General features: G+C 32.1%; 2 protein-coding genes across 2 annotated transcripts in view; both read left to right on the top strand.

Moving 5' to 3' along the window:
• LOC134272853 (uncharacterized) overlaps positions 1 to 2,481 on the top strand; it is a 60,156-nt gene extending 57,675 nt beyond the window's left edge. The window contains exons 6-8 of the mRNA XM_062755020.1: positions 1,826 to 1,997; positions 2,097 to 2,241; positions 2,344 to 2,481. Of these exons, the coding sequence (XP_062611004.1) occupies positions 1,826 to 1,997; positions 2,097 to 2,241; positions 2,344 to 2,396 (370 nt within the window). The 3' untranslated portion in view covers positions 2,397 to 2,481. The remainder of the gene's footprint in view (positions 1 to 1,825; positions 1,998 to 2,096; positions 2,242 to 2,343) is intronic.
• Positions 2,482 to 9,499: 7,018 nt separating this feature from the next.
• On the top strand, positions 9,500 to 14,209 carry LOC134272862 (zinc finger protein 385B-like). The gene is made up of 5 exons (XM_062755029.1): positions 9,500 to 9,654; positions 10,289 to 10,627; positions 11,785 to 11,925; positions 13,406 to 13,498; positions 13,920 to 14,209. Exons 1-5 carry the CDS (start codon positions 9,528 to 9,530, stop codon positions 14,006 to 14,008), a joined length of 789 nt encoding a protein of 262 aa, XP_062611013.1. The 5' UTR covers positions 9,500 to 9,527; the 3' UTR covers positions 14,009 to 14,209.
• Positions 14,210 to 15,064: the final 855 nt, after the last annotated feature.

Genomic DNA, 15,064 nt, shown 5'->3' with positions numbered 1-15,064 from the left:
AATCGTGAGAAACTTTGAAACTAATTTTGGTAATGGAAATTCATAACTATGCAAACATTGCAGTAAAGTATGGCAACCCAAATTTACGAAAGTTAAAAAGGAGAGGGATGACTATTAATTTCTATATCTTGGTACAAACTAGTGCATGTTGAAAATGTAGAAATAGGTTACACGTTAATTTTGCTCTTATGAATATCACCATTGTTGTAAGGGTTGTAAAATGGGTACTTCGTATTCATCCAAAGCTTGAATAACTTGTGTTACACTTAAAACGTTTTCAGGTTCCCCATTGCTTAAATGCCCTTAGCACCAAGAACAGATCTAAATTTGCAGCTCTCTACTGGCACATGGCACATGACGTCTTTTAAAAAACTCAACCTTCAACTACAAAATAATGTTGAAAATAATAAGTTTCATTTCATGGGCACTTGCAGCTAATGTTTTACTACTCTTTTCAAAATATACAAGTGATGAAAATGCGTTTCATTCATGCTAACTTTTACAGGCAATACTGACAGAGGGAATTTAAGCTTAACGAGGCCGAGTCTAATTATTTCTACCATGGGGATTTTGATAATTTTTCGTTAAATAATTTTTATACTGTTATATGTATTGTTTTCAGATTTAAAAAATAGAATGTTTTTGGTGAAAAATAGCAATATTTTGATTGCTAGTATATGTTTTTTATGTTCTATCATCACACATGATCAGTTTTTGGTGTAATATCAATGGGCGTCTACGTACATATAAACGAGCCATGTGTCATTCTTCAGCGTCGTGCTTTGCTTTCAAAATCGGAAAACTGTGACGTCGTTAGAGCTGTTTCAGCGTTTTTCCTAATTATTGTCGTAGAATCACATTTTCAGACCAGAAAACGTTAAAGATAATGTTAATTTTATATTAAAATCACAATATTTGGGAAAGGTGTACTGTCGCACTAATGACTGCATGAAAATAAAAAGCTGCGCAAAGTCATGCGCACTCGCATTAGACTCGACCTCGTTAAATCATTCTCATACAGTGATAAATATCATTTATTAAATGTATGATTAGAAAATTGAATAAAAAATATGTTAGTTACTTGATTAAAAGCAGATTTGAGGCAAAGGACTTTGCTTTTCTAAACTGTTTTATCGCTAGTACCTTGTACTACGTTGACAGTTAGGTTAATATATTCAACTTTTGTTGACATAGGGGTAATAATCACCTCAGGTGGTGAAGGTTCTAAATATGTTTTGATAAGTTATTTTAAAGTTATTCAGTCAGTACATTGCTATCGTCCGTCGTATGTTACATTTTTTCACACCTTCAAGCTCTTACTTATAACTAATCAAACTTGCTGCAAAGAATATTTTTGTGATTTGCTCAGATTCAAATTTGTTTCAAGGAAGGGCATGTTACCATTTTACAAGATCAGATCATTAAAAAATGAAAAGATCGAGAAATTAAAATAGCCCTCTCAAAATCCATCGAGACAGATATGTTCCAACTTATTTGGAAGCTTTTGTATGGTGAATATTAACCGGGTAGATATACCTCTTTTAGTTCAAAATTGTTCATGTGTTCGAAAACCCTTTACTCCCTAGGAACTGCAAGACTTCTAATTCTCCAGCATATGCCAACATTTCCATAGAAATACGTAGGACTGGCTAAACTTTATCAATTTATATGCATTCTCGTGTATACCGAAATGCAAAACTTGAAATGCCTTGAAGTTCATTAATCCTATTAACACGTTTTCGTATTAAACTGTTTGTTTTATATTAGTTTTTATTAAATGAATGCATTTGGATCTTCACAATAAACTTATTCATGATATTTACAGTGACCAGAGCTGTGCTAAACACAAAGAACTCCTAGAAGGATTTTACACGTACAATAAAACCCTCATTTATACAAAGATGTTTGGGTTCCGATTTGCAGGAAAAGACAAGGGCTTTGTTACTATTGCATGTCATGTAAAGATATATAATAACATCACCGTTAGTGGGAATAAAGTAAGTACATGTTCTAAAAACAATTTCTGAATTTAAAGAATTAAAGAAAATGATAGAATAGCATTACATGTATATTCAAAAAATGTTTATTTTAAATAGAATTTGTGTATGAGAATTCCTACAGTTCGCAAAAAGCGGCACATTGAAAATGCACCCTTCCAAACCAGAACTTTGACCAAGAAACTTCAGGTCTTTGACAATAAGAATGTTCATCTTGCTGAAAATAACGGCCTGCGAATCAAATGTAAATATCAGCATTTTGCTCTTGATGCATGTATGATTATTTTTGTCATATTGAAAAAAAAAATACACATCATTCTTTAAAATAATTTATGTATTTTCTTAGGGGACACTATTCTGTGGATGACGATTTTTGCAGCAGTTACTCAGCAACCCTGATGGACAGATTCCTAATTATTACTCTGTGATTTTCGTTTCAAATTTTGTTTACTTACACATACTATGTATATTGTATATTCCAGTTTAATTAAAAAAAGATAATGTAATCAATGAACCAAAATGTGACAAGTTTTTATTTATTTATAATAGTTTGATTTATATTATATAAATATTGCATGTAGTTGAGTGTAACATTGAAAATTTTCACCCCAAGAAAACCATTGTCAACCGTGGCGCAGCCGAGGTTGACAATGGTTTTTGAGGGGTGAAAATTTTCAATGTCACACTCAAATACATGCAATATTTATTATATTATGCTGAATGTTTTATACAAATACATATAACAGTGAACCGTGCGCGCATAAATTCTGCGCAGTGGCTATTTTTTGAAGCAATGTTGACTGTTGCTACGCAGGAGGGCGTGGCTTCATTTTTCAGCGGGTAGTAGTGTTTTTTAACAAATGTTTCTCGACCAATCAGATTCAACTTATTTTACATGAAGTATAATATATTGTTTTCAGTCAGTTCCAACTAAACGTGTTATTGTCACAAAGTTTATAAAGAATTTCAATGTTTGTTTTCACATGCAACTGCAATTGCAGGGGTGTCGTTCGTTTTACCCAATGGTCTCAGGTCAAGTTTTTTATCGACATGCCAGGAAAACAATAATGGATCCTGATAACTTTTGCATTGATATACTTCCCTAATTCCCGCCTGAAAATTTATCTATATTTCTTCGGTGACCAAAAAATAATGTTCAAAAACACAGGAGGAATAACTCAACTACGGGGAGGAAAAATATTCATTATAAATCTTAACTGGCACAATAATTTTATAAATATTATGGATAATGTAGAAGATTACGCCAGGCGATGGGTCAAACAAGTAAAAGAAGACCTTGACACAGTGTCAGAATGGATTAGTGTATCAGATGTTTGTTAAAATCTTTCATTAAGAGATTGAGGGACAGAGTGAAAACCTACTATCCTTCTGTGTTCAATAATTCAGAAGTGAAAAAAGAATGACATAGATTACACGATTACTATGTACTAGTCCCTGCTGACAAAGCATGTAACATTTTCTTTGTTAAGCCCATTATTCTAAATTACATTTTAGAGGAACTGGGGTTTAATTCTACAAGTGGTAATCCAACTTACACTCATAGTTCCTTTTCTAAGGAGAAAATTCTTCAGAATCAGTTTTCAATAATTTTAGTATTACAACTATACCAACAACCAAAATGAATTTGGATTACCGTATCTGATTTGAATTCAGAAACTTCATAAAAATCCTTGCAAAGATACATAGCGGGTTCCAGTGATTGTTCTACCAAAACTTCTTTTAAAATCTTCAATAATATATTGCGGTAGTGAAGGAGAAACTTTGGGAATACTGTGCAACAATATATAGTCGAGAAGTTGCGTAAATCCGATGTGAATACTAAAAAAAAAATTCAAAGAACTTTTGTTAAACTTGAAGTCACAAAATTTTACTAAAATATACAACTACATAAAAACTTCTTTTTTTAATCTTGGCATAACTATTTCCCACAATAAATTAAAGTCCAGGATTTTAACATCATTGACAGCTGCTTTTTCAGTAAAAATGGAATGTATTTGTGAATTCAGTAACCTCGTCAACGGTCATTTGCAAAATTATTTTGTAACAGAACATTCTGATTGTACACACAAGTACTCTGAAGTTGATATAAAAAAATGTTTGAGTTTCTGATTTGCAATATCTGTGTGATTTTTGTAATCAGATCTTCCAACAATCAAATGGAATTCCCATGGGTACCAATTGCGCCCCGTTAATAGCAGACCTATATATTTTGTATCCATATGAAGCATAATTAATTCAAAATTGTGTACGTGAAATGAAGAAAAACAATTGCTTTGGCCTTCAAATCGACATTTAGATATATCGACGACGTATTGTCAATTAACAATAATTATTCCCATTCTTATAAATGTCGATACGATACCTCCCGGCAAACTTGAAATAAATGACACCAAAGAGTCTGGCACATCTATTTCATATTTGGATATTTTAATAGGAAAAAAATTTATTGGTAATTTAACAACAAAGCTTCATGATAAACGTATAATGACTTTTAAACTTTTCAATCGTCAATTCAGCAAATACCTTTATCACCTAGCATTCGGGGTTTATAGCTCACAGTTGATTCGATACGCAAGAGCATGTTCTATGTAAAAACAATTTGCTAAAACGAGAAAAGTTATTGACAAAAAAAAAATTAAATTAATGAAATAAAAATATCAGCAATCTCATTCAAAGTCATATCGTTTTGTAATTTCTATGGTCGATACTATGACCTTCAAGTTGCTCAGCAAATGCAATCTATCATTAAGTCAAAAATACTGACTAATGTTTTTCCTACTATGATTTTAGGCCATTGTATACACATTGAATTGCCGAAGTATTTTTCCCCGATCATGACAAAGAACGCGACAGGCGTGTCGGATTGGTCGGCAGGGAATGTTAACTCCTCCATGGCACCTGATCCCACCTCTAGCTCTTATTTTTAGACGTCCGTGTTTGATCTGCTCTTGATTTCTATTGTTTAATGGACTTTTGAGCTTTGATCATTGATCCTCTGAAACTAAAACTATAATTAATTTTTTTTTCTTCTTTAGAAAGATAAGAAAACAAGTAGGTGTTTGAATTACTAGTACCGGTATATTAGCCAGTGTGAAAACAGACTGGTAATCTAAATGATATGTGGCCAATTGTAACGGAGAAAGAGGTGTAAAATAAACATTTTCAGATCACAGGCACTTGTTTCAGTTATATCAGTATAATAATACCATGGGTTAAAAATTTATTAAGGAACCAAGTGCCTGTGAGGGGAGGGGTTAATTGAAATAGCAAAATTTTCCCCCGCGGTGTTGTACGTTTTTAAAACCACAGTGTCTTGAGACAATCTTAACAAAAACCGGATATATACAATTTAGTATTATAATATGTAACTTTATATACCCGATTTTGCAACCCAAACCATGTTTTAAACGAAATCGAAATAGTTAGCGTACGACTCGGAATTGTTGAAAGTGAAAGTAGGAAAATGAAATCATGAACTCAGGCTGAAGAAGTCAGAAGAAAAAAGACTTGAACTTGTAGAACCTATAAAAGTAAGTAGAATTTAGTAACTTTCTGATTAACGTATTAAGCAGGTCCGTACATTTAGGTACGTACTACGTACACGTAGGTTGCCTGCCGTGGTCTTATTTACCTACAGACTGTGGACAAAAGTATCGGAACGATTTACGTCGTCGTTTTATATTTGGAAAATACTCGCGTTTGATTCGATGCTTAAAATAGCCGCATTACGTAAAAGCTAATAAATATAAATTACAATTTTTGAAAGAAGAAACAATTTTGCATTTCTCTGATTAAAACAAAGGTTATTTTTTAAAACTTACCTTAATATTTTGTGATGTATCCTTTGGCCCTACGTACCGCGTCGATTCTTGTGGGGAGAGATCGATATAAATTTTGAATTGTTACGCAATCAAAACGAGTCCAAATTGAAAATATTTTATCATATAATTGTTCCACAGAAGTTATTTCCTGCATGGATTGTTCTATTTTTCTTTTAATCTTTAACCATAAATTTTCTATGATGTTAATATCGGGGCTCTGCGCTGGCCACTCCATTGTATTGATATGGCTGTTTTCCATGAAAGCTTTCGTTGCCCTAGACCGATGAACTGGTGCATTATCATCTTGAAAAATATAATTATTGTCCGGAAAGTGTCTTGCTATCACTGGCCATAGATTGTCATCTATAATTTGAATATATTTATCTGAATTTATGTTTCCCTCCACACGTGTTAATGTCCCGACGCCATGATAGGTAATGCAACCCCAAACCATCACGGAAAGTTTCTTGTTTTTAATTGGTGAAATGCACTCTGGTCTAAATGCTTCCTCACTTTTTCTCCAGATGTAAACTTTATTGTCACTGCCAATAACAACTTGACTCTCGTCTGAAAAAATTACCTTTTTCCAGTCTTCGTCTGTCCATGTTGATTTCGCACGACACCATGCTACTCTCCGCTGTCTGTTTACAGGGGAAATCCTTATTTTTTTCTTACAGACACAGCGATGATATTTTTGATTCTTCAAAAATCGCCACACTGTCTTTTTAGACACATTTCTGTTTTCATTGTTGTTGAATGTTTCCGTCAAATCAGCAAGCGGAGTTTTCCTGTTAGTTTTTACTTCTCGCAAAATTTTTCTCCCGTCACGACCGCTCAAACTTTTTTTCCTACCTGTTTTCGGGGCAGTTTTTACAGTTCCTCGTTCACAAAAATTTTTATAAATTCGATGCACAGTTGTTTTAGACATTTTAAGCATATCTGCAACTTTTTGAAAAGAATTTCCATTTTGAACTAATAAAACAACGGATTTTTTAAGACCATCCGATGCATAATGACGATTCTCAGGCATGATTTTTGGGGACAGATTTTACTTACTTTTAGATTGCAGACGATAAATAATGACGTAGTTAATGTAAACAGGAAGTAGTCATCAACCTAAAAATACCCAAGGTGTAGCATCAAATCGTATCTACACCGAAAATGCCAGCTATAAATAATGCGAACATGTGCATCAATAAATACACTAACGTAAATCGTTCCGATACTTTTGTCCACAGTCTGTACTTACCTACTTCGGGCACATGAAGTTGAACCTGTGCTTCGGGTAGCTTTATTTAGCTATTTCAGTTCATTCTTTTCGTAATTTTGATTTTCATTTGATAAAGACAAAAATGGCAAGTATTTGTATGACTGCATGGCTATTAATGATAATACATGTACAAAATCATGGCTGCAGATCAATCAAGTGATTATTTTTGACTTTATTGATAAAATTGGAAACTCCTGTGTTTACAGGATCTTGGTTTTAGAATCGGTACTGTTCTGTAGTATCATTCTTCCTAGGCATACTCTGAATACACATTATGTTCATTTAATTTAAACTGAATAAAATCAGGTGTGAACTGAGGCACTCCCTTGAATCAAAGATGATGATTGAGTGTCAAACTTTGTGCTTTTTTCTTAATTTTTTTCTGGTTTTACAGATCAAGACATATATACAAGTGCCATCTCAAAATATTACTTATCTTTCTTTTAGTGTTGTTACGATAGTCGCCGACTATCGAAAAATCGTCGTTTAAAGGCCCAGATCGGCGACAATCGATTGTAAATATTATCATCGATAGATCGCTTTATTTTTCATGCCGTATTTTTTAAGCCGATCAGGTTTAAATTTTATATTCACCAAAGGGACGTCACTCTAATCGGCTGTAAACAAAATGGCGAACGTGCATGGTGAAGAGGTTGACGCCTAATTATATCAATATCCTGGCGCAATACGATCTAAAGTTTGAAATTTTTTGGCTTTCTGAAAAAGGGAGATGGGCCTCCATGCAAAAATAATATACTGATTGACTCGGTTATTTGTATATTGTGTAAAATGTCGTATGCCAATAAAGATAAGTTGAAGTTCGCGGTCACATGTCATGGAATTCTACTCGTGCTGAATTAATAAATGTAACCTTTTCAATAGTTCAAATTATCGAATATATAATCGATTGTGTTCTTCCGATTCAATTTGATAATCGATAGTAAAATATGTCCGATTTTACAACACTACTTTCTTTTACTACTGTAGATCACTATATTTTCGTGACACCTTATTTTCGCGACTAAGTTTTTTTGATATTTACAAATTTATTAACGAGACAATTTTTTTTTTTTTTTAATTCTTTATTTATTTTACACAATCTGTTTCATAAATCAAAATACACAATTTATTATATTACAGATTGGTTTTTCAGAGAGAGAGAGAGAGAGGGAAGGAGAGAGAGAGAGAGATGGCATGTTAATTCCTTTACATAAATAAAAAAAACTATTTCATTTTATAAAAACAATTGATTCCACTGATTCCAGTTGGTGTCAAAAAAATCTCTCTGTCACCATTTTTATATGCTAAATATTTTTGAGTTTCATAAAAGAGATTAATATGTGAAGTCACAAGTCTGACATCTAATTTTTTTCCTAAGCATCTCATTGTATATATATAATATTTTATCCATAGGAACAGCAAGTTATGAATGTCTTTGTTTTTTACTAGAAATCCCAAAATAAAACTTTGCTTTGTAAATGAAATTTGCAACCCTATCTTTTGCTCACAATATCTTTCAAAACTGTTGAGGAAGGTTTGTACATTGTCACACTCCCATAAAATATGTATTATTGTTTCTTCTTCCATATTGCAGAAAGAACATAAGTTATTATCTCTTTTCTTTATTTTACATAGATATGAGTTTGTACCTAGTATTTTATTTAGAATTCTGTATTGAAACCATTGCAGTTTACTATTTTTTGTAATTTTAAATGGAAGTTTAAAAATCCTCTTCCATTCACTTTCCCCTAAATTAAAAATATCATTCCATCTTATTTTCCCAGTGGGTTCAATATCATTTACATTGATTAATTCATAAAACTGTTTTGCTTTTTTACACATTGAAAGAAAATGAGTGCTGGACAAAATTTTCGCGAGCTGTGGTTTCTGTTGTATATAAACATTAATAATACAATTATACGCGAGAATAAATTTCCACGAGCAGACGGACTCGCATAATTACGCGAAAATAAAGTTCTCGCGAATAAAAAGTGATTTACAGTATTTCCATAACAAATCATTCTTTACAACCTTTGTAAATAGCCATCCTGGGCCTGAAATTGAAACCATATAAGAAAAATTTTGCCTATGTCCATTGTACAATGCCAATTTCAGACGGAAAGATTTGGTCCAATGCATTTTTTTCTATGGATGGAACTGTAGATCTCTGATCATCCATCCTAAGTTTTTCTTCAGACCAGTGAGCTACAGGTCTGCAGCTAGCTAGAAAATTTCCTTATCTGCTGTACTTACACTGTTAAGTTACAGTGTAGAAGTACTATTTGCTGTGATATTAGTCTAATAATTAGACTTTGCAAGAACATTTATTGATATGGAATGATTTCCTACAAATACATTTATTTATAACAAGTTTACTTCATCATAGTTATAGATCATTCTATATTTTTGTTTAAACAGATGCCATTCCTCTGCAGTATATGCAATGTTTCACTGAATTCCCAAGAGCAGCTGGCTCAGCACCAGTCTGGAAGTAAACATCTCAAGAAACTCAAAATAGCAGGGATAGGTGCTACTGTAGTATCAAGTATGTACTAATTATGCTAATGTAGTGATATTGGTGTTTAACGTAGTTGTCAGCATTTTCACACAGCATGAAGGGTGACAAACTCCTTAGAAAAGACATGTAAATGTTAAAAATTGTAATAGGAGGGCCTACATGGTCACACCATGTATTAATTTGAACACTGTGCAGTCAAACTTTGATAGTGGAAATTTTTTTTCAAAATGCTTTACCTATTACCAGAATTACATAAAATTTGGGGGATCAGAATATTTACATACATTTATGGATATCATTACAAAAAATGTTTTATGTATGCCTGTGTGAAGCGTTGTAGTTCATGCCCTCATGAATTGTCAAAAAATGAAATTCTTTTCTTAAAATAATACATGTAAAAATTTAAATGCATTGTACAGTTTAGAATATTCTAAAAGCTTGAAATATATTCTTTAAAAATCCTTTTTGTAATTCTTTAAAAAGTTATTTAAATACAAACACTTCCGTGCTCTATTAATTAATGTAGTACATGTACATGTATTTGTTTTTGAAATGCAAGTTTGCATTAGGCTTCATATCAGGAAACTGCTCTAGTATGTATAATAAGATTTGACTTTATTCACAGCACATTTTTGTTTTCAACACATATCTTTTTGTTTAGATGCAAGTCCAGGGATTTCATCATCAGCAACAACCAACTTGAAGGAAAAGAAAACATATGGACGCTTTGTGGCTTCTGATACCTTAATGCCTCTCACAGCTCAATTAATAACACCAGCCAAAAATCAAGATGTATCCACAACATCAGCAACAAATACTGAGGTGGCACCCCCTCCACCTCCACCATCACCACCCAAACTGGCAACAGCACCTCTTATTAGTCCCACCAGCAGATTTAACCCCACACCACCCCCACCCCCTCCACAACCAGCTGTGAAGCAGCCACCACGAGCTCCAGGGGTCAATCCTGTTGTACAAGCTGTGGTTGATAATGCATTAGGTAATTATTATTATGAGCTTAGTTTCTCATTAAAATGTTTAACATTTTAAATTAAAGTGTTGAAAAATATATTAGATTTTTAACTTTGATATAATGAACTGTGCAGTAAATTTTATATACAGTACTATATATTATCATGTGTATGTATATATTCCCATGCCCTTTTTATTTCATTTCCTGATATTATACTGATAATCTAATAGAAATTTATTTCCAAGGTAAAATATTGTATGTTGTTAATGAATACATGTACCGGTAATTGTAAGTAAGGAGTGTACATTAATTTGCTGATGTACATGTGTCTTGTTTGTTATCCACAATATGACCTCCAATAAATTTTTAAACATGGTCTATTTATTTTTTTCCAGATTTTCCTAGAAAATATTTGTGTGAATCCATAAATTTAAGGTATGGGGTCCTTGAGGGAGTCAAACTGTAGGGAAGGATTTTTAGATCATGTTGCAGTTGTGATTTTACAATTGTATAATGATAAAAAAAATTCTTCCACTAGATAAATCGTATGACTTCATTTTACCTGTCATAAAAATCCAAAACAAACCAATACTTATAAATATTTAAGTTAACAATATCTTTTATGCACAGTGGCAATGGGGCAATGAATTATTGATAACGTGGTACTCTTTGTATATGTGTAGTCCCTCTGTCTGTCCATCCATCCATCCAACCATCTAGCCATTCCATTTTCATTGCACTCAGTTTCAAAGACACTGTTCTTGCTAGATTGTACATGTAATTTCATTTTAAAAAAGAATTAAGTTTTATTGATTCAAAATTATTTTCAAAATGTTAATAATTTTATATTTTTATCAAATTAAAAAAAAATGTCTTAATTAACAGCTCTGTCCTAAAATAACAGATTTTTATGCTTGTTTAAAATGAAGTCATAGAGATCAATAGGATTCAGTTTGAACTCAAAAGGATTCCAAATATTTGAGCAGTTAACTGTATGATAATTTTTGACCCAGAAAAAAATCATACAGTTTTGCTCAAATAACAAGAGATGGTATATACACTGTAAATTGTTGTGTCATCAAAATTTTATCCTACATACAGCTAGATTATAAATGTTCTGTTAAATTAATACAAAACATCGGATACATAGGCTGTAAAAAAAGAGATTTCCATTTATCATTTAGGCAAACTACCATTGAAGAGAAAGGCATATGATGGACAATGTGAAATTTGTAAAGTGATATACACATCGGAGAGCCATGAAAAACAACATCTAATGGGAAGTAAACATGCCAAGAAAGCCAAAATTGCCGCAGCAGCACAGGGTATCTTGAATTCAAATTTTTGTAGTGAAATTGTACAAAAGATGGCTTATAGAAAAACCTACCTTCAAAGACAATTTTCTTTATATGTCTTCTTACATTGCAAAAACTGAGAATACAAGTCAATTTGAAATTCTACTTATGATCAAATTTACATGTACCAAGTACTGTAAATCAGTTTTTATTTGAAAAAATTGATTTTTGCATTAAATTTATATTCTAGCATACTGTCAATCTAATTAAAATTAGATGTTAGATACACTCGCATACTTGCTTCATTAACATTTATAACAGCATCCCGTAGAGGGTCACTTCAGAGGTCAAATTATATCAACCAATCAAATCGTTGCCTGCAAAATCATTGTATATTTGATGGAAGCCAATAAGTCTAGAGTTGTTCCAAATTTGACCTCTGATGTGACCCTCTACAGGATGTTGTTAGATGTTAGTTTAGCGAGTATGTGAGTGTATCTAACATCTAATTTTAATTATATTGGCGTACTGTATTAGTTTTCCTTACAAGTAGATAGAGCAATAGCCACAATTTGTGAATTTTTTGTCTCACTACAAAAGAGCTAATGAATATCTTGTGAAAATATAAAGGCGTCATGAAAATTTAGTCATCGTCAGTATGACCAGAAAATTTAATAAATATAATACTACATGTAGTATTTTTTGAATATATGTATAATGTTTTTAAAAAAAAAAAAACATAATTGTATACTATAAGGGATATGTTCAGTCTTGAGCTATCAGATAATCACAATGTATGTGACATTTTTTTTTTAACCATGCAATCCCAGTTTTCATGGACCATTTATTATACCCCCGCTCCGAAGGAGAGGGGGTATACTGTTTTACCCTTGTGTTTCTGTCTGTCTGTCTGTCTGTCTGTCCGTCTGTCTGTCCATAACAAATTTTTCGTCGCATAAAACTACTCATGTGTAGTTTTATATATTCTTGTCATACAGTATACATTTTTGTTCAAATCCAATGTCATACATAACAATTTTTCTTTTTTCTTTGTCGCAGATGCTTGAAATTTTAACACAATCTTCTCTGAAAATTTTTGTTTAAATCCGATGTCAACTTCCTGTTTGTCTGTGCGTCTGTCCGTTTCATAAATAAGAAATTTTCGTCGCAGTTTTCTATAAAGGATAACACAATCTTCTATGAGACATGCCATACAGTGGGATACATTTTTGTTGAAATCCGATGTCAACTTCCTGTTTGTGTGTGCGTCTGTCCGTTTCAAACATAACAAATTTTTTGTCACCGTTTTCTCATCAACTAATCATAGCATTGTAAATTTAACATTTTTTTTTATGGTGGGATTAATTTTAACCTGATGTCAACTTCCTGTTTGTCTATGCATCTGTCCGTAATGGAACTTGTGCATATTAACATGATAGTGTTTATTCACATCAGAGTGGGGGTATTCCTAGTGAGCATTGGCTCACAGATTTCTTGTTTTCATTTACAGGTAACACCCCATTGGCAGCTTTTACTGGGTTTAACTGTACCTACTGTAATGTGGTCCTCAATTCATTGGAACAACTGTCAGCTCATAGAGACGGTATTGTAATGAAATACATATATCTTAATGGTATCAGGATGAAAAAGCATGACAAAATAATGAAATATGTGTTCCCTTATGTTAAACAGTTTTATCATAATATTAAATTTAAAGTGATTCTGTTAAAGAATGAAATGATATAATTCTTTTACACCCTTAAATTTTGACAAAAAGACAAGGAAACAAAATTGGTTCTTTATTAATTAAGCAATATCCTATTTGATTCTATATTATTTCAAGTATTAACAGGGGCTGCTTGACTTATTGATACAAGATACACTTGAATTGAATCATTATTATGGCTATTTGAATGATACACTTATTCCTGTGATATATCATAACTTTTCGATGTTAAATACACATATTTATATGGTTTTAGGAAATGAAATGTTAAATAGAACAATTTTTTTCCGTATTTTAGGGCAAAAACATAAACAGACAGTGTTAAAATTACAAAAACAAGGAAAAGTCCAAGAAGAGTGTAAAGATGTTACAGTTGTTAAAGTGTAGTAGTTACTGAGTGTAAAAATGTTACAGTTTAATGTTAAAGTGCAACAGTTAATGAAATGTGTTAACAGTTCTTAACTGTAGGACATTTTTATTAAATAAGACACCTTATAGTGTCTATAATTAGAAAGATATAATGTGCTTGTTATGCTGTTAATATGTGCTTTCTTAGTATAAATGAAAATAAATATTCTTGAAAAAATAAATTTAGATGACTTGCTTTGATCAAGAATGTTTTTATGAGATTAATGAACATTAATTTTATTTTCATTTTCTATACATACTTGAGGAAATGAAATTTAATAATTAAAAAAAACATTTTATTACTGACTACATGTATTTTTATTGCTTATATGCATTTGTGTGGATAAGTGCAATTATTTTTGTCTTTGCCAGCAAAAATTTTTTTTCAATTTGTGTGCATTCCAAGAGTCAGTATCTGCTATTTGGTTTGAGCAGCACTTCTTGGAATAGATCTGCTTCAAAAAACTTACTTGTCCAGGAAATGTAGGTCAGTTCTGGCATCTGAAGCAAATCTAGTCATGTCAATCCCTAGATGGATTTTCGTTGCAAGTTTAATTACAGAAGGCCATAAAGTTAATGAACTACTCTTAAAACAAATACATGTACCTTAGGCCATGTAAAATGAATTTCTTGGTTCTTAGGCCCTCCCTTATCTCTTCCAATGGTGCCTCATTGACCCTTTTGAATGCTAAATCAATAAAATAAAAACAACAAATCACCATCCTCATCATTTTTAGCTCTGGTCATTTATGCGATAAATGGTTTTGTACAAACAATTTTTCAAAAAGCTACTGCCTACAGTTTTGGTCTGATTTCAGTATAACTTGGCACACAAGTAGACTACACTAAAAATAATTCTGTGTATCGGTTTTTGATTTCAAAACGGTGTTGCCGTGGTTACTAAAAATAGAAATTTCTGTGGAATTCTTTCAAAATGCTACTCCTCCTACAGTTTTGGTCTGATTTCAATATAACTTGGCACAGAAGTAGACTACACTAAGATACATAATTTTGTTTATCGGTTTTTGATTTCGA

This window comes from Saccostrea cucullata, unplaced genomic scaffold (assembly GCF_032062105.1).
Source record: "Saccostrea cucullata isolate Sc308-1 unplaced genomic scaffold, CSIRO_AGI_Scuc_v1 ctg996, whole genome shotgun sequence".
NCBI lineage: Eukaryota > Metazoa > Mollusca > Bivalvia > Ostreida > Ostreidae > Saccostrea > Saccostrea cuccullata.
This window is presented reverse-complemented; position numbering and strand designations above follow the sequence as displayed.